General features: G+C 38.0%; 4 protein-coding genes across 7 annotated transcripts; 2 read left to right on the top strand and 2 right to left on the bottom strand.

The window, feature by feature from the left end:
- Window positions 1-1750: 1750 nt before the first annotated feature.
- LOC116841395 lies at window positions 1751-6906 on the bottom strand. 4 transcript variants are annotated; one of them, XM_032809261.1, is made up of 11 exons: window positions 6756-6906; window positions 6221-6336; window positions 5964-6106; window positions 5734-5881; window positions 5354-5598; window positions 5181-5241; window positions 4898-5094; window positions 4157-4294; window positions 2848-4025; window positions 2616-2735; window positions 1751-2310 (listed from the first exon to the last, which is right to left on the bottom strand). In XM_032809261.1, the coding sequence occupies exons 2-11, from the start codon at window positions 6321-6323 to the stop codon at window positions 2289-2291; spliced, it is 2355 nt and encodes a 784-aa protein (XP_032665152.1). In that variant the 5' UTR covers window positions 6324-6336; window positions 6756-6906; the 3' UTR covers window positions 1751-2288. The 4 variants fall into 4 exon arrangements, with proteins under 4 accessions (XP_032665152.1, XP_032665150.1, XP_032665149.1 ...); XM_032809259.1 differs by having other exon boundaries at window positions 6414-6861; XM_032809258.1 differs by having other exon boundaries at window positions 6221-6547; window positions 6756-6857.
- A 1422-nt stretch (window positions 6907-8328) lies between these two features.
- LOC116841350 (28S ribosomal protein S18a, mitochondrial) lies at window positions 8329-10341 on the top strand. Its single transcript, XM_032809160.1, has 5 exons — window positions 8329-8499; window positions 8620-8753; window positions 8828-8951; window positions 9096-9227; window positions 10193-10341. The coding sequence occupies exons 1-4, from the start codon at window positions 8397-8399 to the stop codon at window positions 9212-9214; spliced, it is 480 nt and encodes a 159-aa protein (XP_032665051.1). The 5' UTR covers window positions 8329-8396; the 3' UTR covers window positions 9215-9227; window positions 10193-10341.
- LOC116841349 (oxygen-dependent coproporphyrinogen-III oxidase) lies at window positions 9614-11745 on the top strand. Its single transcript, XM_032809159.1, has 2 exons — window positions 9614-9970; window positions 10193-11745. The coding sequence occupies exon 2, from the start codon at window positions 10215-10217 to the stop codon at window positions 11391-11393; it is 1179 nt and encodes a 392-aa protein (XP_032665050.1). The 5' UTR covers window positions 9614-9970; window positions 10193-10214; the 3' UTR covers window positions 11394-11745.
- Window positions 11746-11811: 66 nt separating this feature from the next.
- LOC116841348 (adhesion G protein-coupled receptor A3) lies at window positions 11812-21402 on the bottom strand. Its single transcript, XM_032809158.1, has 13 exons — window positions 21081-21402; window positions 20570-20781; window positions 20355-20498; window positions 20208-20279; window positions 20047-20118; window positions 19847-19918; window positions 19655-19738; window positions 19046-19375; window positions 18701-18837; window positions 17760-18629; window positions 17427-17673; window positions 16258-16551; window positions 11812-16183 (listed from the first exon to the last, which is right to left on the bottom strand). The coding sequence occupies exons 2-13, from the start codon at window positions 20755-20757 to the stop codon at window positions 13780-13782; spliced, it is 4914 nt and encodes a 1637-aa protein (XP_032665049.1). The 5' UTR covers window positions 20758-20781; window positions 21081-21402; the 3' UTR covers window positions 11812-13779.
- Window positions 21403-23205: the final 1803 nt, after the last annotated feature.

Below are 23205 nucleotides of genomic sequence, written 5' to 3'. Positions count from 1 at the left end.
TCTCTCTCTCTCTCTCTCTCTCTCTCTCTCTCTCTCTCTCTCTCTCTCTCTCTCTACTTTTGTTTCATTCTCCAATGAAAATCGCACGGACGCCGCAGTGGGCGAGGCAGTGTTAGCCGCTTTTTTCATCTCTAAATTAAACAAACATAATTAATTTCCGCCCTCGCGCCCGCGGCCGCGCTCGCGTGGAAGCGCGCGGAAGGTTAAATCCATTACATACATAATACTACTCTACTCGCGACTAGAGGCCAAGCCTTTTTATTTGCGCACGAAAGCCGCCCGCCGCCGTTTCCGACGGCGATCAATCATTTCGCGAGCGGAGTGGAACAGTTTCACCTCGTAACGCCGCGCTGCCGCGCCGTGTCGTTATTTTCCAAATCGCGCTGCAACATCGCGCTGGAAGTCTTCGGTTTCCCCGACAGCGCCGAGGCAATAAATTAAATAATGCGAAAATCAAAAAATATCACAGAAGTAGTGAAAACTCCGAACGTTCCTCGTATCAACATTTCGTACCTCGAATTACGCTTCTTGTCCTTGTATTTTTTATTTTTCACTGTAAAATGAATTATATAACATCTAACATTAGGCCATACATTTCATAAAAATTTATTTAAATTGTCTCGCTGCATAAGAAAACTTAAAAAAATTATTACACTTAGTTATACTGAGAGAAAAATACTTGAAAATTTATTCACAGAAATAAACTTTATATCTCACAAATAAATGCTCGAGTATTTTTTTTCATCAGTGTACAGTTTATAAAAAAGTTCTAAGTAACTTGTGATATCCAACACAATTTGCAAATATACTTTCTTTCGTGAAAAACGTTAACTTTGGAGACTATTTAGAGGCTATTAACATTTCGAATTACTAAATTTCGCTAAAAGAATACGTTTGACTTTTACTAGCCTGTAATTATTGATCATCTTCCGTTTAATTAAAAAATCGCTTTAAACAAAAATAAATGTATGAAAAGTTATGAATAATACAAAATCGACAAAATATGCAAAACGTGGCAATCGTATAGCATTTGAAGCAGCAGAAACGTTTGTTGAAGTCATCTAGCGTAGTCTCCTATAAACAAAAGACATATCTACGTGCGATAACAGAGTAACATTTATATTATCACAGAACGATAAAAATATTAAATTAAATAAAAAAAATATTAAAATTATTTAAAGATAACTTTCAAGCTAAATTGATTTCTGATATAGGAATACTAACATATATCTGCTTTTAAAGACTCATAACAATAAATATCTACTATTAAAACACGCTTTAGAAGAAAGCTTATTCGTTATCATCGACAAGATGTTATTAAAAACCGTTGACTCCGAGTATATTTTTGTGGCTACCAATAAGGTCCAGGGATAATTAAACAACGCTGACTATACTAACTGTTTGATCATCCAAGATAAATATTTACTTGGAGGGTGGCCGTTAAAAACAACGATCACTCACAAAGGACATACATATATCCACCTTTCATGTAGCGCGTAATTATTTACGAAGAGCGTATAATTATTACATAATATTAATACAGAAGAATATAATTATATATATATATATATATATATATATATATATATATATATATATATTAAAATAAATTATATATTTACATCTATATATAAATATCTTTAATAATTATAATCAATTGATGTCGCAAAAAAATATTTTTAAAAGATACAGGGCGTGAAATTTTTACGAAGAGCGTATAATTATTAAATAATATTAATACAGAAGAATATAACATACATAAGATTTCTCTATTTTTTCATGTACGTATACATTCACGATTATAATCAATATATGAAATTGTACAAAATGAAAAACTGCCTTTTCTCCACAATCTTAGCGGCAAGGTTTATTGAAATAATTCTAGTAGAGTACAATAAAATATATAAACAATACTGTCGAAGGAAGATATTTCTGGTCGAGATTTGTACGAATATGTATCGATGACCGAAAGTTAGCGATACGAAAACCAGTTATAATACACATGGATGTCTACGGAAGTAGCATATCAGGGATGACGGAATATTCGATAGGTTCTTCCTGAGACACCATCAGGATAACTGAATCGAATACAAAATCAGAAGCAATCAATTGTAAGGAACATTGTTAATTTTAATGCCTTACAATTATGCGAATAATTCATATATGTTGCGTATTTATTCATATTATTGTAATGAAAAAGTATATAAAAAGGAAAACTGTATCTAATATTATTAAAGAAAATAAGAAATATTAATTCTTTCTCCCGTAAATTATCCGCATAAATATTTTCAGTGGTTTCGCCTCAATTTCCTGAAAGAAAAAAAAATTTAATATTATCTGTCTGATATCAGAGAATTCAGATGTTTAACTTTGTAAAATAGGAGAGAAAAGAAATTTTGCTAAATATATTTTATTTTGTAGCATAAGAATACTATACTTATTTTATAGTATAAATATACTACAATTAAGTAGATTATACTCTCTCAACAATAAGAAAGAGAGAAAGACAGAAATATGCGACTTATGGATTCTCCTCGTCTTTTTGCAAGCATGAAGCAGTTAAAACATGTAACCGACTGTTACAAAAGCAAGAAAGCACGAAGAATCTTACTCACTTATTCAAATTGGGTTCTTTGTATTCTATCGTCGCCCTTCTTCGTCTAGGTCGATCGGAAGTATTGTTATCACTTTTAGAAACTCGCGCATTCCCCTCCTGATTGGACGCAGTGTCGCTCCTACAAATTCGAAGCATCGAAGATGAGAATGACGTATGCGAGTCACGATTTACAAAAAGAGAAAAGACTTCTTTCGTACATCAATCGCAAAACAATTTGAATTTATACGTACACATAGCCATTGCTTTGAAATATATCGTCGGGGGACGGCGTCCTCGGCTTAACATTAGATTCGTTGAGCTTCTCTAAAACAACTTTCGCCGCGCTCGGGTCCTGACTGCTTTTCTGCTTTATCCTTTTGCTAACCGTCATATTTTCAGCGTGGTTCATATTGTCTTTCGGATTGAGCAGTTTTGTCTTCTTATTCTTATTCGAATGCTTACCCTTCTCGGGTGTGGAAATTCTATCGTGATCGTGAACTAAAACTAATGGCAGCTTTATCGTGGTAGTAGAGTCGATCTCCGGCTCGTTTGCGCTTTGATTCGATATCGATGGCATTCGAAAATTCGTTATTCTTTGTATAGCAGTGGTCACTTCGCTATCAATGTCGTTGGCGGCGATAGTAGGATTTATTATGGAGCCCTCCAAAATGGGTAACCGCAGTTCATTGATATCAAAATTCAGACTTCGCATCGGTGGGCGCGACATCATCAAGGTGAAGTCCTCAGTTTCCTCTATAACCGCAGAATTCCCGCGCCTCATTGTGATAAAACGCGCCATGTTCGTCGTATTGTCGTCCTCCTCGTGATCGAAATTCCTCTCGCGACCGAATGCTGTCGACGTTGGAAGTATCGCGCAAAAAGTATCGTCTATAGCGTCTTCGTCAAGGGAATGATCATTCTTGATACGATCAGCAATAAATGAGCCTTTGTTTAAAATTTCCATATTGGTCAAGTCTGGCAATGGTGGTAACTCGTCTTTTGCGTCTTCAGAGTCGCTTGATTCATCACTATACGTTGTTGTTACTTTCGAATTGCTATGAGACGCACGATTATTGATATCGGTGACGTCCGGATGATCCAGCTCTGTCGCGTTATCGTCCGATATACTTATATTGTCTAGTAGCCAGCTTGGACCTTCCAGCGGGTCTTGCCAAGTTTCGACATTGTTCTGTGATAGTCTCGAATTTTCCGATACGTTCGAATTCTTATTCCAATCCTTTCGAGGATTTTTTTCCTTCGTTTGTGCATTGGAATGTTTCGGTGTTTGCGCGTACCCTTCATCTACCTCGTCTAATTTAATAGACAATTGTGTCTCGGGTATTACAACGTTTCTGTCAGATGTATTGTGAGGCCCGTCATCGCTACTCTCTTGCATTTCAACATCATCAATCTTATTGTCATCGATCAGCTATGGAAACAATGATTGATGCGTTGATTAGTGTATATCAGTGCCCGGAATTACTTGAACTTTCGGGCCGATTTTCGAGTTAGTTTCCATACATTTGTTTCAATTATTGCTAAGTGTCTTATAAACATTACGATATCGAGATGAGCCTGAGGCAGTGCACCGTGCCTGTCAGTCGCTGAAGAAGCAAGGGGAAGTAAATAGGCGTAGCTCTTGAAAGTCGGCCCAAAAGTTTGAGTAATTCCGGTCACTGATGTACGTGATACCTCTAGCTATAGGAATACTAACATTAAAAATTAAAAATAAATAGCATACGGTATAAGAGATATTCCTGATATATGGAATGAGTCAATAATTATTAACACCTTGAATATCTTCAAATTTATTAAAAAAAAAAAGAATCATTATAAAAGATTTCTTCTAAGGTTGCATTCCAAAACATCCTTTTTGAGAAAATTTTACTCTATAATATATATAATGTGAACTATAGATACCGAGTAAAATTTTTTTCAAAAAGAATGTTTTGAAATGCAACCTAAAAGTAACTTCGAAAATCTGAAGATTAATTTTGTTTCTTGCTTCAAAAATATTCAAGGTAATATTTATTGCCATATTTTATATGCAGTCTGATGCAGTGTTCCATATTTTGTGTACATGTAGATTAGGTTAAGCCATTTTATAAATAACCATGTAGACTTCTAGTTATTAATTAAAGAACATTGGTGCATTATCTTCCTCTCTCTCGCACGATCATGTGCTAATCTCCTTTAATTAATGACTGGAAAATTTAATATAGTTATTTGCAAAATGATATAGTACTTTTTTATTCAGTTTAACACTTTGCGTTAGACACTGCATACAGACAAGATACTCACCGTCCTAATATTGATACTTTGAGAATTCTGTAGTAATTTGGAAACATCATTGAGTTTCACTGTGGGACTGCTCAATTGACTAACATATTCTGTGCTATTTCGTGTACTTTCCCCAGACCATCTATTCGACCTCGAAAATGATCCTGACATTCTTCTTGAACGACTTTTCTTTTTCCTCAATCTTTGTTCACTATCCTCTGCAATTATATTTACATATAAACAATTATATTAATTAAGAAATAACAAGAAAAATGTAGATATTAATATATGAAATTTGTCATACTGTTTACTCGAGGTGAAGAAACCGCCAGTCTTTCTGGCAATCTGCATGTACGACCATTTTCCTGAAACAGTTGTTGCTGTAAAAAGTACTGATAAAAAGTTCTCACTTGCTTCTTAATTAATATGTGACTCAACAGCACATATAAAGCACAAATTTTTATATAACACACGTACATATCTGCGCAACTGCGTGATAGGTATGGAAACAGCGATTGGTGATCTAGTCTCATTGATATCTTCACTTCTATCAGGTGTGGATACTTCTTGTATGTCACTCAGTCTCGACGTATTAGTAATATTTTGCATATTAACTCGACTTAAGTTAATTGTAGGTTTTGTGATAGTGTGCCCACTTACCATAGGCTTCACTACACCTCTAGCTGGTGATTTAGTTGATAACCTTCTGAAGGATTCTTTTCCTGAAATATCTCAGTGTAAAGATAAGATACTATAAAGTAACACATAGTAATACAGACAACACAGTGTATAAACAGATTACAGATATAAGTTTCAGGAAGAGATCTTGTAATCAGCAACATATTTGTATCACTTACTTCCCGATGAAACAGATGATAATCTCATATTAGTATTGGAAGCAGTAAATTCCTGACATATAGAAATAGTATTTGTCATGTAACCAGACATAGTAACCAACATTTTCAACATTTCTTTGGCGTTATTAAATACATTAGAAATCACATTCTGAAACAGATGAATTATATAAATAAATATATATATATGTTCTTCTCTTACAACTATATTGATCAGTAACGATTATACTTACATCTCGTGTTGTGCATGCTAAACGTAGCTCCTGTACTTCTGCTATTAAAGCAAGATTTTGTGAGAACAGTGACTGACAATTTTGCTTTTCCAAAGAAAGTGCTTTAGCCAGATAACTGTTGTTGTTTTTTAACTTTTCATACACTGCAAAGGAATGAACTTATTACTAAAGTAATAGCAAGACAGTAAAACCCATCAAGGTAAAAAGCAGCAAATAAGATCTATAAGATCAGCAACTAATAGAGAACATGAACTCACATGGTCTATATGATCGTTCCTTGCCATACTTTTTCAAATACTGTGTTCGTTTAGTAAGCAAAGCTGCTCTCTTAGCTTTCCGATGTATTGGCATTTGTGGCATGTTGTATTTAACACTTCAAACAGCACATGTATACACCACGTAACAAGTAGACATTTAACACAGAGATTAATATTAGATTTAAAAGTTTACCTATTTCAACTTAGTCCCTAATTAACTTATTTCTCATTTTGATATTTTATGTTCGTCATGCGGAGATAAAATATTACACGATTAAACAATTGTTTATCACAGCACTTTAACAGTACGATTAATGTTACGATTAGCTGAGGAAGATAAAAGTATAATCAAGTGCAAAGAGAGAGAGAGAGAGAGGGAGAGAGAGAAAGAGAGAGAGAGAGAATCGATAAAGGTTTTATCCTTTCAATTATAATCAGCGAAACATCTGTGTGGTACTTCCGTTTACGAGAACGCTTGTTTACAAATTTTTACTTGGACGATATCGTTACACAGTTTTGGTACAGAATGTTTTACCATATTTCTCTGTTATTCCGCCATTACTTAAATCCGCGTTGTTGAGTACGTTGAAGAAAAAACGTATATATGGACACTTCCGCTAACGGTTAAACCAATCATACAGATCAGGGTCCTGATTCTCGAAAAATATCGCATACGATATTTCTATGAAAAGCTATAGTTCATGTTACGTATATTATAGCTTTTCATAGAAATATCGTATGCGATATTTTTCGAGAATAAAGTTCCAGGAGTAGAAAAGTGTAAATGCTTTTTCACTCGGTAAGAATTTCACGATGCATCTGGATTTTCGATAGCACAATTTAGATATATTTCACTTGGAGCCGTTTTTCCAACCTCTCGGTAAATTAATTAATAGTTAAATCATATGCCTGTCTTTGTCTAATTAAAAAGAAAAATAAAGAAACATATAATTTAACTTTAATTTACCAAAGGTTGGAAAAATTAGCCCTAAATTGGCCCTTATTATTCTTGGTAGCGATCATGTAAATTTCTTACGAAATGAAATGTGAAAAATGACAACTTCCAAATAAATTCGACAATTCTGGCCATCATATATACATTAACTTTTCCAAGTGTGCAACTTTCTACGTAAAACTTTACACTCTTCATGTTACGTTTCTAGGAAAAAGCTACAAGAGTCAATTTGCTGCTTTTGCGTAAGTCCCGATTCACAAGAAGTGAATCTACTAAGCTTTCAGCCTTAAGAAATTGACCAATCACAGTCAAATTTGAGGAGAATAATCGGTTGTGATTGGTTAATTTCTTAAGGTTTAAAGCTTACTACACCTATTGTGGCTCGGGACTTAAGCCAGTAACACACGGTGCTTGTTTTCGTGCTGGATTGCTTGCTGGATGGAAATACTCTGTTTTGATTGGTGTATTTCCATCTATCTTCAGAAATGCACCAATCAGCAAGCAATCCAGCATGAAAACAAGGGTTGCTTACGATATCGAGTGCAGAGCGAGTGAGAACTGGATCTGAGAGAATAGTATATATTCTCATCTGTAACTAATATATTCTATGGCTGCTCTTGCTCTGCTCTGTTCCAGTAATGGATTTTGGCAAGATATTCGCCGTCCCAGGCAGTGATGGATTTTGGCAAGAAATGTCTCGCGCATGCGTACAGAGCAAACGCTCGGAATCCTCACTGACGTATATACTTTTGTCAAATCTGAGGTATCGTTAGGGTTCTGCGAGAAAAGAAATGTGAAGGAATTAGCAGGAGAAAGGAAAATTACTTTGATAGGAATAGAGTGCAAGTAATATGAATAATAATAAGGAAATTGACATATTTGTTATTTACTGTAATATTGGAATACTCTCCTTTTTGGTTTCTTGCTCCTTTTCTCGATGCCACTTGATGTCGGCTGCTGCGGATCATCCATCTTCTTTGTTCTAACAAATTTATTATTTTTTCAGCTATTCACTCAGTACACGTTGACACTTGTTTATAAACACACATGAGAACGATACAAGGGCCCCTGATAGCACCTACTACTGCACTCTAGATACATTTCTGAAGGCAGCTGATTTCTAGTTGTGACGTCACTTACGCATGCGCACGAAGCTTCCTGAGACGGCGAATATCTTGCCAAAATCCATCACTGGTCTCAAGTCTGGTGTAGTTTGCAAAAATGACGCTCTTGTATCGATCTATCAGACAGTTTGCGAAAAATTTAATTTTCCCTGAACCTCACAGGAGTATATCATTTTCTGCAACCGCGCGTTTAAGAGAAAGTAAAATTATCATTAAATATTACGTATAAAATATAAGACACAACTTTAACTAATTCTAACCTTCACACATTTCCGTATCACAATGCCAAGTTTATATTTACATTTAACTTTTTATCGTAGTTATTACAAACAAGGAAGGTAACACCTTAACCATCGAGGGTGCAAATGTATCAGAAAAAAATGCACATCGACAATTAAAACTGAAATCAAATGCCTGTCCTCTTTGTGCTACAGGACTTGATGTCAAGCACACAGTAAGTTCTATAATGATTTATGTAGTAATATTAAATTTATTAAATCTCTAAAGTTGTCCTTTCGTTTTTCTTAGGATGTTCTTATTCTAAGTCAGTTTGTACGATCAGATGGTTGCATGTTGCCACGTAGGATAACTGGTCTATGTAGTATACAACAAAAAAGGATAGGTATTATGGTAGCCATGGCTCAGAAAGCAGGTTTGTAAACATTTATCCATCTTATCTTCATATATATATATATATATATATATATATATATATATATATATATATTTTTTTTTTTTTAAAGTAAATTGCAACAGATAATCTAGTTTTGTTTCTCTTTGTTTTTCTTCTTCTCAGGCTTGATGCCATCATTAGCTCCTTCATGGAGCAAGAAAGATCCCACACGTAGACATAAGTGGAAAAAGTATAATACATACTTTGATGAGGATACCATTAAACAAAAATATTGGGTCTAATTGAATATACAATGTATGTAACTAAATAGCATATATATTAAATAACTACTATTTGATTAATCACATTAAATTCATTAATTTGCTCCTCTTATTCCTGCCAATGTTGAATTAAGAACATCTTAGTATTTGATAGAGAGATAGATATAGAGTTTAAAATTATATAGTTTGAACAATATTTATAGGAGTGATGGAATCATCATTGACAACATCGTGATCAAAGAAAAGTTTTGATAACTTAATGCACATAATTTCTTTAAAAAATATGAATTTTTAAATATTGCGCAAACATTTTATACGAATAGCACGTTTGTCATTTGTGGCCTGTTCTTTTCAGCTGCACTGCTGAACTGGTGCAATAAGTTAAAGTAAGACAAGTATATGTTTTCTCACTCTAACTTATTGCACCAGTTCAGCACTACAGCTGAAAAGAACAGACCATTGATCTGTCCTTTTTGGATGTACTACTGAACTGGTGCAATAAATTAGAGTGAAACAAATACACTTTTTCTCACTCTAACTTATTGCACTAGTGCAGCAGTGCAGCTAAAAAGAACAGAGATATGCCTACATTTATCGGCGAAATTCCTAACCCCCAAGAGAGAGAGAGAGAATTTCTTAACCTCTTTAAGTTGGGGACATATTAAAACTGTCATCTTCCTAAACTGTGATTTTAGATATAGTCCGTGGAAATAAGTATTTTCTTAGCAGTGTTCAACAAAAAATAAATGCAAACGATTTTTATAATAATTATAATAGGTATTGTAAACATACATAAAAACTAAGACATGAAATATCTATTGTACTTTACTCTAACTTCATATATATTATTAGTACCTATCATAAATATTGTCAGTACTTGACATATTTGATTATATTAAACTATTTAAAAATATTTAAGTAAAGAATTGAGCTTTGAGAGAGCTAAATTGTGATAATATCTTGTGACATTGCATTGAAAGGTTTTAAATTTTCTTACAGATTGAATTGATAGTCAAGAACTATGGCTGCAAGGTCTATTTTGAGGAATTTGAAGAGTCTACATTCCATCACTTTCAAATGCTATGGCACCTGGAGCAGATCAAGACATTTCAAGTATATTGGAGCAGGTATCGTGACAGGTCTCGCAGCTTACAGTGCATCCAGCATTACAGTTATAGCAGCGCAGGACAACCTGGATAATTGCATCAGCACTTTCATGTCAACAACTATAACAGATGTGGAGAAGCTGAAGAAGAGCCAGGATAATATGAGAACCAAGATGGAACTATTGGTGATGAAGACGCAAGCAGATTTCTGCAGAGCATTGGAATCACTGGAGAGTGACGGCACCTTCAAAGTGGACCGCTGGACTAGGAAAGAGGGTGGCGGCGGCGTCACTTGCGTGTTGCAAAACGGGCAGGTATTCGAGAAAGCCGGCGTTAACGTCTCCGTGGTGAACGGCGTGTTGCCAGCAGGCGCTATCCAGCAGATGAGAGCACGCGGCAAAAAGATGCAGGATTCAGTGACGTTCTTCGCGGCTGGCGTGAGTGCCGTGATTCATCCGCGCAACCCCATGATCCCGACGATTCACTTCAACTACCGTTACTTCGAGGTGGAGAACCAGGATGGCAGCACTCAATGGTGGTTTGGCGGCGGCACCGATCTCACGCCGTATTACTTGAACGAGGAGGACACCCGGCATTTTCACAAGACGCTGAAAGCCGCCTGCGACAAACACGATCCGTCGTATTACGCCACGTTCAAGGAGTGGTGCGACAATTACTTTCACATCGTGCACCGGGGAGAACGACGCGGCGTGGGCGGCATATTCTTCGACGACCTCGAGACGCCGAGTCAAGAGGAGGCGTTCCAATTCGTGAGCTCGTGCGCTGAGGCGGTCGTCCCGTCGTACATTCCCCTGGTGAAGAAACACAAGGACGACGGCTACGGGTATCACGAGAGGCAGTGGCAGCTGTTGCGCCGTGGCAGATACGTGGAGTTTAACCTGATCTACGACCGCGGCACCAAGTTCGGCTTGTACACACCCGGCGCGAGATACGAGAGCATACTGATGTCGCTACCCTTGAACGCCAAGTGGGAGTACATGCACGAACCAGAGGCTGGTTCCAAGGAGTCGCAACTTCTGGAAGTGCTTAGGAATCCGCGAGACTGGTTGGGCGAAGCGAAACCAAAATCTTGAGAACGTGTAAACTAACATAACGCAGAAATGTATGTTCTCAGGAATTTGAAAAATTGATTGGGCAAAACAAAATTGAAATCACGAGAACGTACAAGATGAACAGTAAAAAGAATATTAAAGATTTCCAACGATGAGAAGGAATTTTGCAAATTGAGTTAGCGAATATATAAATATATATTCTGGATCATACATGGGATTTAAATGATTATTGGAAATCCAATCATATTTTATTAGAGCTTTAAGGTTTGGAAATTGAGGGGCTTTCATAAAGTATTAAGTATTGTATAAATATGTTGGGGATAATGTATAGAATAAACTCTGGTCTTGTACAATATACATGTATAATTAGTCACTTGTACAATCTTATTTTATATATATAATTTTATATATATATATATATATATATATATATATATATATATGTATATGTATATGTATATTGTGAACTTTATATAATTTCGAAGAAAATCAGTATATAAAAGTAAAAATAATATAATAATAAAGAATTAGTATAAAGTCTCTCAAGTCACTTCAATGCGCTTCAACGAACTAAGTTTGTTCATCTTAAAAAAAAAAAAACATAATCAAACGTTATTTACAATATAATATTGCGCATCGTAGCCGCGAAGAATTTTTCGTACAATTAAAGTATTACATGCATATGCATTTACGCAAAAAGTCGGTGGTAATCGTACTCGCAAGAGGAAAGCATGGCGTTGTCGCCGATTTTTCTCGCCGAGTTTTCTTCTTGCTAGTTTCACGGATTAAATTCCTTAATATTCAGTCTTCGGTTTATAGAGATTCCATTTCTATCTGTCAGTTTGTTTTTAGGCAACTATACAAAACAAGTATCATCTTCGCAAGATGACACACGATATCATACTCGTCTTAGGAATATCGCAAAGGAACGCGTGTAAAATTATGCGGAGAATAACTGTTACAAACCGTTGCGAGTGACAATCGTTGGATGGATGTTTAATTGGTGGTGTTTGTAAAGAAATGGACGATTCACAGCCAAAATGATTTTACAGTCAGCTTCGCATTACCATAAATTCAATAAATTGGCATACAGCGAATAGTATCATGAATAACAAAGTTCCGAAACGGTACTGAACATTGACGGTCCAGCTTCTTTTTCTTCTTCTATTTGAAAAGTGTCGAATTCGCAATTTCTGCTTCTAGTTACGTAATGCTTATATTAGTTAAAACCAACCGTGAAATTCGATTAAAGATATTTCATATATATGAACACTAAATTTTTACTATGTACAAATTCTTTAAATAATTGTGCATTCTTAAACGCGCTATAAATAGTATTAGGAGCATCGCGTGTTTCTTCAGTTTCTTCAGTTCTCAAACAAAATATAAAACACGAACATGTACCGTACAGGATGTTGTTACTGGAACTGGCACGGAAATATAACTTGTGCCATAACTTCTTCTCATAGGCTGCTCACACTACTAATAGTTATTACTTGAAACTCGTCTCAAATGAAATACTCAGATTTGAACTCAGAATTAGGTGAGTTTTTCAATAGAATTACGATTACAGATATAAATGTCATATATATCATAATTCAACTAAAAAACTTGAAAACATCTAATTCTGAAAAAAAATCTGAGTTCCGTATTAACGATTGAAACTTATCTCAAATTAGATATTCAGATTTGTATTAATAGTTGTCACCTAAAACTTATCCCATGTAAGATACCCAGATTTTTATTCAAAATTAGATCCAAGTTTTTAAGTTGTATTATGATATATGACATTTATATCATTTATATATATGACATTTATATCTGTTATTACGATTCAATTGGCGAATTCTCATCGAATCCTACATTAAAATCTGAATATCTCACTCAAGACAAGTTTAAAGTAACAACTATTAATACAGGATTTAGGATTAAATGCGAGTTTTCCGATTGAATCGTAATTACAAATGTAATGTCACAAACACATTACACGATCCAAATAAAAAACTTAAATCTAAATTTGCATTTCAAAGTGTCCTTTTTGAGAAAAATTTTGTCAAAAATCTATAGATATAGTTGTATATACTATAGATCTTCTATAAAATTTTCTTCAAAAAGGATATTTTTTGAATGCCACCTAAGCTGAGACCTGAGTACTTCACGTAGAACAAGTTTCAAATAACGACTATTAACACGGGCCATTAACGACTATTAACAATGTCTCACATGAGACAAGTTTTAAGTAATGATTATTAATATAGGTCCAAAGTATCGTACAAATCGAACGAAATAGAGTAACGAAACGCTAGTTCCTTAATTCTATGCAGTCTATGAAATGATGCGCGAAAATATATCGACATACTGTCGGTGTGGTGTATACGCGAACACGAAACGACCTATCTTACGCATATTAAACGCTCGTTTCTTTCTTAACAACTGGCAGACGGCTCACCGGTTCATCGTCCAAGTAGATCTCGCCGGTGTCAAATTGCCGTGCGTCGCTCGGCCTCGTGAGCTCGTGCGCGTTCGCCTCGTCGTTCGGCGAGTCGAGATTATTGATATCGTACAAGCCGCCGATCGAGGACGCGATATCGGCCAGGGAACTGAAGTTCTTCCCGAGAAGATTCTTCGACTCAGGCAGAGTGACATTGTGATCCACGCGCGGCAGCTGCGGGTAGTCGCCGAGCGCGCAAGAGTTGTTCGCTTCCAGGCTTTTATCGGAGACGCAATGAATGTTCGCCAGGGAGCAAGCGTAAGGAGTCTCCGTGGACACGCATGGGTGATCACTGGTCAAGCTGTTGATTTCGAAGAGAGATCGTTCGGAGTGATCGAACGATCCTCGCGATTCGACCACTCGTCCGCACAGGTTCGAGCTGGTCGTGCTGCTCTGCGTGTCCGCGAGTGACGGCTGCTTGGGGTAGCCGTGGCGATGCCTCGCCACGCTCGCCAACGACGCGATGTCGTTCAACGAGTTGCAGTAGCTATTCGTCAACGGCCTTGTGTGCTCAGACGGCAAGCAGTACATGCTGCTGGAGAGATACAGGCGCGCCGACGCGTCCGTCCTCGACGGGCACTCCGCATCCGACACGACGTCGTCGTCGAGCTCGTTTACGCTCGGGCACCTCATGCGCGAACGGCAGTCCTCTTGCATCGCGCTTGCCTCCGCCGCGCTCTCGCAGATCTCCGGCAGATTGTGGTCGCTTCGCTCGCTGGTCATCTGCGTCATCGTATCGATCTCCGAGCTGTACTCCAAGCTACACTGCTGCGAGACGTTGCGCAGGTGCCACTCCTCGTCGGTTTTCACCTCCGCGTCAGAGTCCTGCGTCGTCGTTCTCTTCGACTGCGGCGTGCCGCGCGCCGCGTCAGGCATCGCGACGTTCTCGCAGGGATGCTCCTGTTGCGCGCTGTTGTTGTTGATCTTCTTGACGTTGCGCATCAGATTCTCCTGGCCGATGACGAAGCGTATCGGGATGTTCCGCTCCTCGGACAAGCTGCCGCCACTGTCCGACAGTATGTTCACGTTCTTGATGTCGTTGATGGGGTTCAGCTCGACGTGTATGTTGGTGTTGTTCACCTTGGCGCTGCTGCTGAGGATACTGCGTTCCAGGCTGTTGTTGATCTTCACGGTGGGCCGCGGCACGGAGATGCAGCTACCGCCATCGCTGGTGGCTCCGCCGTCGCCCTGCTTCCTCGGCCCGAGATTATTCTTCTTCGTGTGCCTGCGTTGCTTCTTGAAGAACTTGCGGGCGACGCCGCTCTGGTGAGGGTTGTAGAACATCTCGACGCAGGCCGACGTCGGCTCCGTATATGTGGTGACGGAGTTGTTGGAACGGTACTGTTGACGGTGCAGCACCACCAGATTGACGTTCCCCGCCGTCTTCACGTTTGCGGGGACAGCGGTCACGACATCGCGGTTCACCGCTGCCAGATCCGCGAGTTTCGAGCCGCCGTTGTAGATCCGCGATCTGTTGGTGTTCCTTGATGAGGTGATGGAGTTCGAGTCGGATATCGCTTGCGTGGCTTGTGAGTTCGAATTCAACGGCGGCGACTGGACGAAGTTCTGCACCAATGGCTGGGTCGGAATCGCAGCGTTCGCGTCGCACACGCTTCTCGTGCGGCAGCAGCGGTTCTTCCGCTTCTCTAGCCAGCAGCGCATCCGCAACCACTGACTGCGCACGTCGTTGCGCGCGATCCCGTAAAAGAACAGCACGAACACGCCGAGCGAGCTCGCGGTGACGGCGTACAGCACGGCGAACAGCGTCTCCGCGAATGGTACGTACGTGTCGAACGGCTTGACTGTGACCGCGGCTGCGTCAGCCCAGCATAGCAGGTACAGTATCAGCATGACGACCTGGCCCTTCCACTGCGTAAACTGCGAATGTTCCGCGTCCTCAATGTCGGACGAGACCGTCTGCGTGCTGTGCACGCTGTTCCTGTCGCCGGAGGGATTCGCATTCGGTTCCAGCAGCTCCAGGTCCATGTTCTCCGTGGCTTGAGTGCCCTCGGACAGCTGCGCGTTCGTGTCGACATTCTGAATCGCGCGTTTGATGAGCAAGAGGAAGATCAGCAAGTACGTGATCAAGATCCCGGACGGTATGAAGAGCGCAGCGAGCGCCGGTGCAGACGTGAGGAAGCAGTGCGAATAGCCGGCGTACTCGCGCAGGTTGATCGCACCGGATATCCCGCAGATGATCAAAGCCACGCCCCAGCCGACCAGGTAGAGTCCCAACAATGGCTTCGGTATAGGCTGGTCGGGAAGCTCGTCGTCCGGTATCACGTTGAGGCCGGGTTTCGACAACTTTTTATACATGTTGCTGAAACGAAAGGGCCTCGATTAGCGCGAGAGATTCGTTTCCTTGCAATTTTGCGCAAGGCGCAAGGCTTTTACCTGGCAGATACCGCCATCCACAGCAGGCAACACAAAGATAAGTAGTGTAGAGCGAGACCGACACCTTGACAGATCTCGATATGTTCCGTCTGCTGAATGCCGATGCTGTACAAGAACGACAATAGCGCCATGGCGAACCAGGTGTTGATGACCGAGTGCTTCGCCTTCTTGGGCATCGTGATGGACGTATAGGAGATGATATACGTCACGGACATGATCATCAGACACGTTATCGTCACGAAACTGCCGATGTATATCGCCGGGTGCGAATACCTGAATTTCGCCCCGTGCATGCTGCAAGTTGTATGTACATATAAGACAGTAAAGTCAGCGCGAGAGAATGTTCTGCAAAAAGCATTAGATTGGTGCAAAAGGTCGTCGTGTTTGGCGGATGAAATAGAAAAGGAAATTATCCGATCTCAAAGAGGATTAATAACTTTGACAAATAAAATGAACTACATTGAATCGGTATTTTTGTAGACGTCTAACAAATAATTCCCCTTTTTGTGTTTATATTGTGTAATATTGTGTTTATTTTGTGTAATATTGTGTTTCACTCTAACTTATTGTACCAATGTGTGTCAGTTCAAGCAGTTTAGCTAAAAAAAAAAAAAACAAACCTTATTAATATTTATCAGTGTCAATAATATTTCCAATTATTTATAAAAATGACGAATCTTTTACATCATTTTGAGACTTCTGGCTCCTTGCCACGAAATTGATGATGTCAGAGGCGAAAAATACACCATGAAAATTTTTGCAAAATAAAAAAGTGATAAAAGTTTAAAAAGATATACCCATAAAAGGACGCAATCGATCGGGTATATCTGTAAAATTATCCAAACACTTTCCTTTTGTTCGATTAATCAATAAATTACCACAAAATTAGAGTGACCTACCTTTTTAACCTATATTTCCTCATAAACGTTAATTCCTTTTTCACGTTAATTTTAGTTATTTATTGATTGTTAGAACAAACGGAAAGTGTTCAGACTATTTGACACATCTGCTCGATCGATCTGCTCGTGTCATTTTGTGAATACGTCTTTTTGCTTTTACGTATTTTGCATTGATATTTAGCGTATACTTTCTCGCTTTTGACGTCATAAATTAAAATAGACGCGGCGGAGAGCCGGCTCCTCATAATACTTATAGAAAAAGTTTCACACCTGTTCCCGTTCATGTCGAGATGCGAGACTTCTTGCAAGAGCCCATAATACCCCAATCTGTCGCAGTGGAAGACTATCAAGTTGTTCAACAAGTTCGTCAGGTGACATCCATCGCTGGTCCAACCTCCCACGTTGTTCAACGTCTCGTCCCATACCACCGGCCTCGGTCTTTTCCCGTTGTAATGATACAATGGCGCCTTCAACATCACGTAGACTGGCTCCGAGAGATTTCTCATTAGCGTTCCAACTATAGAAAAAGAAAGAGAAGAATAAAATGACACAAGTTATGCGGAGGAAGCGAAAGAGTCCCGCGCGCTGTGCTTTCCAACTTACTCAATTTACTGCCGACTACGCATGTCGATATGTCCATGCTGTCGTTGACAACTGTCTTGGGAAACAGTCTGCTGTCGCTGTACATGGATATCATGAGCTGATAAGCTACCGCAACGTCCAACGTGTGTTGCAGCAACGAGGCGGGCAGCTGAATGGAAGCTTCTATCACCTTATCGTTCGCGTTGATCGGTGTCGTCCTGTTGATCGTCGTGCAATGCAGAAACCTCGTATCCGAGTCCGTGGTGGTGCTGTCCGTGACACCCGCGACGTTTGCGTACCAAGTGCACGTCAAACCGCCGAAGTTATCGCGCTTTACGCGAAACTCCTCGAGCGCCATGTGCTTCTTGTGGGACTGTATAGACGGCGTGAATTCCGTTATGCGCTCGATGGCTTTGATCAGCCTCGTGCAAGCTTTGAAATTCATTTCGGCTCGTCTCAGCGTCTCTTTCGACAATGTCATCATCGAGCTGATGATGTCGACCAACATCGGACCGAGTTCTTTCTCATCTACTAAAAAGTTCAGATAATTCTCTATCGTTCGCACTACGAAATTCACCTCGACCGGGTCTGTCAGTTTCACCGAACCGTTCCCCGTGTAATTCTTGAATCGCTTCGCTGTCTCCAGCAGACTTCCCTTCGTCAGTGATAGATTCACCTTTGAGAATTGTTCGAGGATCTTCGTCGTGTGAGATATGTACGGACACGACTCTGTATTCAGATGTTCCCATTGACCGTTCATGTTACAGAGATAAGAAGCTTTCAACGGCAGTTGCATCAGGCCCGACAGGCGACTCCCTTCGCACGGTAATTCCGCTTTCCATCCTACTATCGTTTTCGGCCATGTGTAGACACCTTTGTTGTTCTTAGTCACTGAAAGAAGATCGCGCGATCAACATCTCTCTTCCATTATGAAAAAGAAAAAAAAAACAGCGTAGATTTACCTGCCAGAGGACAATATTGCGTGTGCTCAGATATCACAATCACACTGACCGCTTTCGACTTGTTGCCGTTCACGGAAACTAGCAAACAATTCCATTGTCCGTTGTGCTCCTCTTTAACTGGAACTATACTGAGAGCACTGAAAAAGGACATATCTACCAAAGTTGGGTAATGTTTCTCTTCCTGCTTTTTGAAGTTATTTGCAACCAAGATCCTGTTTTCTCCTTCTCCTTTTTATATTATTTATAATTAAGAGTATCTTGTAGGCTTAATTTACTTGTTGATTATATATCGGAAAGATCGTTATTTATTTTTATCTAATTTAAGTTTGCGAAAAAGCGCATTACCTGTCTACGATGCCGCTATCCGAAAGATATCTATTGTCCACTCTGATGTTAGGCAAGTTCGCTCGTGGATCTTTGTAAGCGCTTAGATCCACGACTTCGGCGGATGCGTTAGGATACCACAGCCAATTTAGTCTGGCTGACTTGTCTATCGTGATGCTGGGCGCCCTGCACTTCAACGTGATCGAATCACCGGCGAAGACCACCTGATTCTGAACTGGTCGTATCTCGATAGCTGGTGATATCCACTGACACTGCAGTTGCTCCAAGAATTTTATCTTCTTCACTGGCTGCCCTTCGGCGTACTGCGGCGACATGCACTTTGGCGGTGGGCTAAAATATTAAATCGTATGTAAAACCAACCTTAAAAAGTAACGTTACAAAGTAACATTAAAAGTAACATTAAAAAGTAACGTTACAAAGTAACATTAAAAGTAACATTAAAAAGTAACGTTACAAATTTCTTTACAAATTCTTGTTAATTTTTTTCGTTTATAATAGAAACAATTACATAATTACATTTTTGTTCTTTGGTAAAGATACAAAAATATTTTGTCTACCATTATTTGAATACAAAGGAAATTGTAAGTGTATAATTATGGTATACATTACTTTAGTTTAATTGACGAATTATAGACCCAATTACTAAACCAATATAAGTCGCAATTGCATTTCCAAGGATTATTAGACAGGTCCCTAAAATAAAAATCACGTTATTAATTTTATATATTCATCTTGTTTTGCTATTATGATTTATTCATGATGTGTGTGAAAAAAGATATTTATATAAATTGAATTACTCACAGCTGCTTTAACATGTTGAGTCCATGGAATGTTCCTTCTATTAATGTGGTTAAACTGTTTCCACTTAATTTCCTAAAATATACAGATATAAGCTCATAGGATATATTTTTACATAATAATGACATAAAAATAGAATACAATAAGAAATGTATTAGTAAAATCAATGTATGCTAGCATAAATAAAAAATGCTTCAACTTACAAGCGATCTAAGGCCAGCAAATCATGAAATAAGGATGGCACCAGAGCTGTTATTTTATTTCCAGACAAATCGCTAGCAACGAAGCAAAGAACATATAAAGATAAAAAGAAATATTTTTGAAAAAGAAATTGTAAATAATTGTTTAAAATATCGAGACTTACAGACGTTTGAGGTTTAATAATTTCTTGAATGCATAGCTGTCTATTGTTGATATCTGATTCTGACTTAAATCTCTGAAATCAGAATTGTTATGAGGCTATAGAACATTCAGAAAAAATACCTGAAAGTTAACTGTCACGAATTCTTACAGTCTTTCCAAATTTTCAAGGCCATTGAAACAACCTTCGCCTATAGTGCTAATTTTGTTCTTGGACAAATCAAGTCTTTTAAGATTTGTTAAGTTCACAAATATGTCCGCTTGTATAATGTAAATGGCATTTTTACTTAAGTCCCTGCAATTAATTATTTTTAACTTCTTGTCATTAAAAATATATATCTAGGAATGTAGAATATATAATCTTACAGTTGTATGAGTTCTACGCTAACTCTATTGATATCCACATCCTTGATTTCTTGTAAGCGATCACCACATTTCAGACGCAACCACTCAGCTTGAGCACCAACTGGTTTGCATGAACAATGTTGCGGACATAGTTGAATTGTGCTGCTCCACATTTGAAGTAAAATTACAAACAAAAGGATGGCTCTCATGATTAAAGAAGGATGGCCTTTAATCTGGGAAATGTACAAATTTATATTTTAAAATTATATGACCAAAGATTTGTAGTCTTAATGTAAAAAAACAACTGCGAATGTTTATTTCTGAATTATATAAGTGCTTTTAATAATTTTATCAAGGTATCAGGATTTTTTAAAAGTTAAAAAGTAGAAAACAAAATAAACGAAATATATAAAAGAAATATAACAAAGTGTCACTTTCAGAAAAAAATATTGATAGTTAATAAGTGTTATTTTTTGTTATTACAAAATTAGTAATTAATATATACAAAAAATGAACATCAGAAAGTACTCACGGCCCGAGGAAAGATCGTGACTCTTACATTGTCGACGACCAGATTTTAAATAGCCGCATTTTATTTGGGGTAGTTTATGTATTATTGACGCTGCGCTAACCAAAGAAAATTAGGCAGAGGAGAATCTGGCACACAATGATTGCAGCACCATCTATCGAAAATTACTCATAGCCAATCAATATTGTCGCGTTGGTAGCATTAAAAATTTTATTTTAAATGAATTTGTCACTTTTTAATTGAAATAAAAGCAGCGTCTCTTAATCGTGAAAAAGATTCAAAGAGTTGTAATTTCCGTAAAAACAATGATAATAAAGTTGTTTAAGGATCTACTGAAGTCGTAGTGTGTGGAGACCTCTCGTGAAAAGCCGCGAGATAGACAAAAGCATTTTCCATATCAAAATATAGAGAAAATCTCCTTGGGTTGCTTTCAGATTCCACACCCGGGTGTATTCTATTACTTGTGCTATAGTATATGTAACATATAATATAGTGTTTCTAGTAATAGAGTGCACCCGGATGAAGAATCTGAACGCACCGGTTGAAAGTTTTATTTAGATACAACTATCTAGTATCTTTAAGATTCATGAGAACTCAATGCTGTCTCGTACATATATGTAATACTACTATGGTTGCTTTCCAACAAGAGACACAAGTCGATACAAACATCATTCTATCTTTGTTCCATATTTAGTGAGAAAGATAGGTATATACTTAGTGAAAAAGATAGATGATACTTGTGTCGACTTGTGTCTCTTGTTGGAAAGCAACCATAGTAGTATTACATATATGTACGAGACACAAGTCGATACAAACATCATTCTATCTTTGTTCCATATTTAGTGAGAAAGATAGGTATATACTTAGTGAAAAAGATAGATGATACTTGTGTCGACTTGTGTCTCTTGTTGGAAAGCAACCATAGTAGTATTACATATATGTACGAGACACAAGTCGATACAAACATCATTCTATCTTTGTTCCATATTTAGTGAGAAAGATAGGTATATACTTAGTGAAAAAGATAGATGATACTTGTGTCGACTTGTGTCTCTTGTTGGAAAGCAACCTATATTGCTAAAGGAGAGAGAAGTCCGGCCCCAGAACCACGGTGCGGAAATATATATTTCTCTCTTTTTCTGAGTGTATTATGAACGTTATGCGCATGCGTCAGATAGATTGTATCGTTTCGTTTATAGTCGAACCGTTCAAAAGTTACAACAATTTAACAAAACGCCTAAGCAAATCACTACAAACAACTACAAACGATTTAGAAACGTTACCCGCTTGCAGATTTGAGATATTTCAAAAAATGGCAAAGTTGGCTCTTACGCATTTGTTAAATTATTGTAACTTTTGAACGGTTCGACTATAAACAAAACGAAAATCACTACAAACAACTACAAACGATTTAGAAACATCACCCGCTTGCAGATTTGAGATATTTCAAAAAATGGCAAAGTTGGCCCTTAGGCGTTGCGCCAAATTATTGTAACTTTTGAACGGTTCGACTATAAACAAAACGAAAATCACTACAAACAACTACAAACGATTTAGAAACATCACCCGCTTGCAGATTTGAGATATCTCAAAAAATGGCAAAATTGACCCTAAGGCGTTTTGTTAAATTGTTGTAACTTTTGAACGGTTCGACTACAAACGAAACGAAAATCACTACAAACAACTACAAACGATTTAGAAACGTCACCCGCTTGCAGATTTGAGATATTTCAAAAAATGGCAAAGTTGGCTCTTACACATTTGTTAATTTATTGTAACTTTTCAACGGTTCGACTACAAACAAAACGAAAACAACTACAAACGATTTAGAAACGTCACCCGCTTGCAGATTTGAGATATCTCAAAAAATGGCAAAGTTGACTCTTAGGTGTTTTGTTAAATTGTTGTAACTTTTGAACGGTTCGACTACAAACGAAACGAAAATCACTACAAACAACTACAAACGATTTAGAAACGTCACCCGCTTGCAGATTTGAGTTATCTCAAAATGGGGTGTTACTCATTTTTAAAATTTTTGTAATTTTTAATGGATGGAACTACAAACGAAATTATTGTTATTACAAACAACTACAAACAAAATGCTAACTTTTTACGTAGAAAAAATTTA

Source organism: Odontomachus brunneus, unplaced genomic scaffold (genome assembly GCF_010583005.1).
Source record: "Odontomachus brunneus isolate Ranch 3 - 2012 unplaced genomic scaffold, Obru_v1 Obru_scaffold_015, whole genome shotgun sequence".
Classification (NCBI taxonomy): domain Eukaryota; kingdom Metazoa; phylum Arthropoda; class Insecta; order Hymenoptera; family Formicidae; genus Odontomachus; species Odontomachus brunneus.
Note: the sequence above shows the minus strand (reverse complement) of the source record. Positions and strands in the feature narration are given on the sequence as shown.

What these genes read in the sequence shown, in the direction of transcription:
- LOC116841395 (XM_032809261.1), bottom strand. Translation starts at nt 6,323, where the DNA reads ATGCCACAAATGCCAATACATCGGAAAGCTAAGAGAGCAGCTTTGCTT. An exon ending in AAAGTATCAATATTAGGACG is followed by an intron (nt 4,295 to 4,897) that starts GTGAGTATCTTG and finishes GTATTCCTATAG; the next exon opens with CTAGAGGTATCACGTACATC. An exon ending in AAAGAACCCAATTTGAATAA is followed by an intron (nt 2,311 to 2,615) that starts GTGAGTAAGATT and finishes TTTTTCTTTCAG; the next exon opens with GAAATTGAGGCGAAACCACT.
- LOC116841350 (XM_032809160.1), top strand. Translation starts at nt 8,397, where the DNA reads ATGACGCTCTTGTATCGATCTATCAGACAGTTTGCGAAAAATTTAATT. An exon ending in AACCGCGCGTTTAAGAGAAA is followed by an intron (nt 8,500 to 8,619) that starts GTAAAATTATCA and finishes TTTTTATCGTAG; the next exon opens with TTATTACAAACAAGGAAGGT. An exon ending in GACTTGATGTCAAGCACACA is followed by an intron (nt 8,754 to 8,827) that starts GTAAGTTCTATA and finishes CGTTTTTCTTAG; the next exon opens with GATGTTCTTATTCTAAGTCA.
- LOC116841349 (XM_032809159.1), top strand. Translation starts at nt 10,215, where the DNA reads ATGGCTGCAAGGTCTATTTTGAGGAATTTGAAGAGTCTACATTCCATC.
- LOC116841348 (XM_032809158.1), bottom strand. Translation starts at nt 20,757, where the DNA reads ATGAGAGCCATCCTTTTGTTTGTAATTTTACTTCAAATGTGGAGCAGC. An exon ending in AGCGTAGAACTCATACAACT is followed by an intron (nt 20,499 to 20,569) that starts GTAAGATTATAT and finishes AATTAATTGCAG; the next exon opens with GGACTTAAGTAAAAATGCCA. An exon ending in GCAATATTGTCCTCTGGCAG is followed by an intron (nt 18,630 to 18,700) that starts GTAAATCTACGC and finishes ATCTTCTTTCAG; the next exon opens with TGACTAAGAACAACAAAGGT.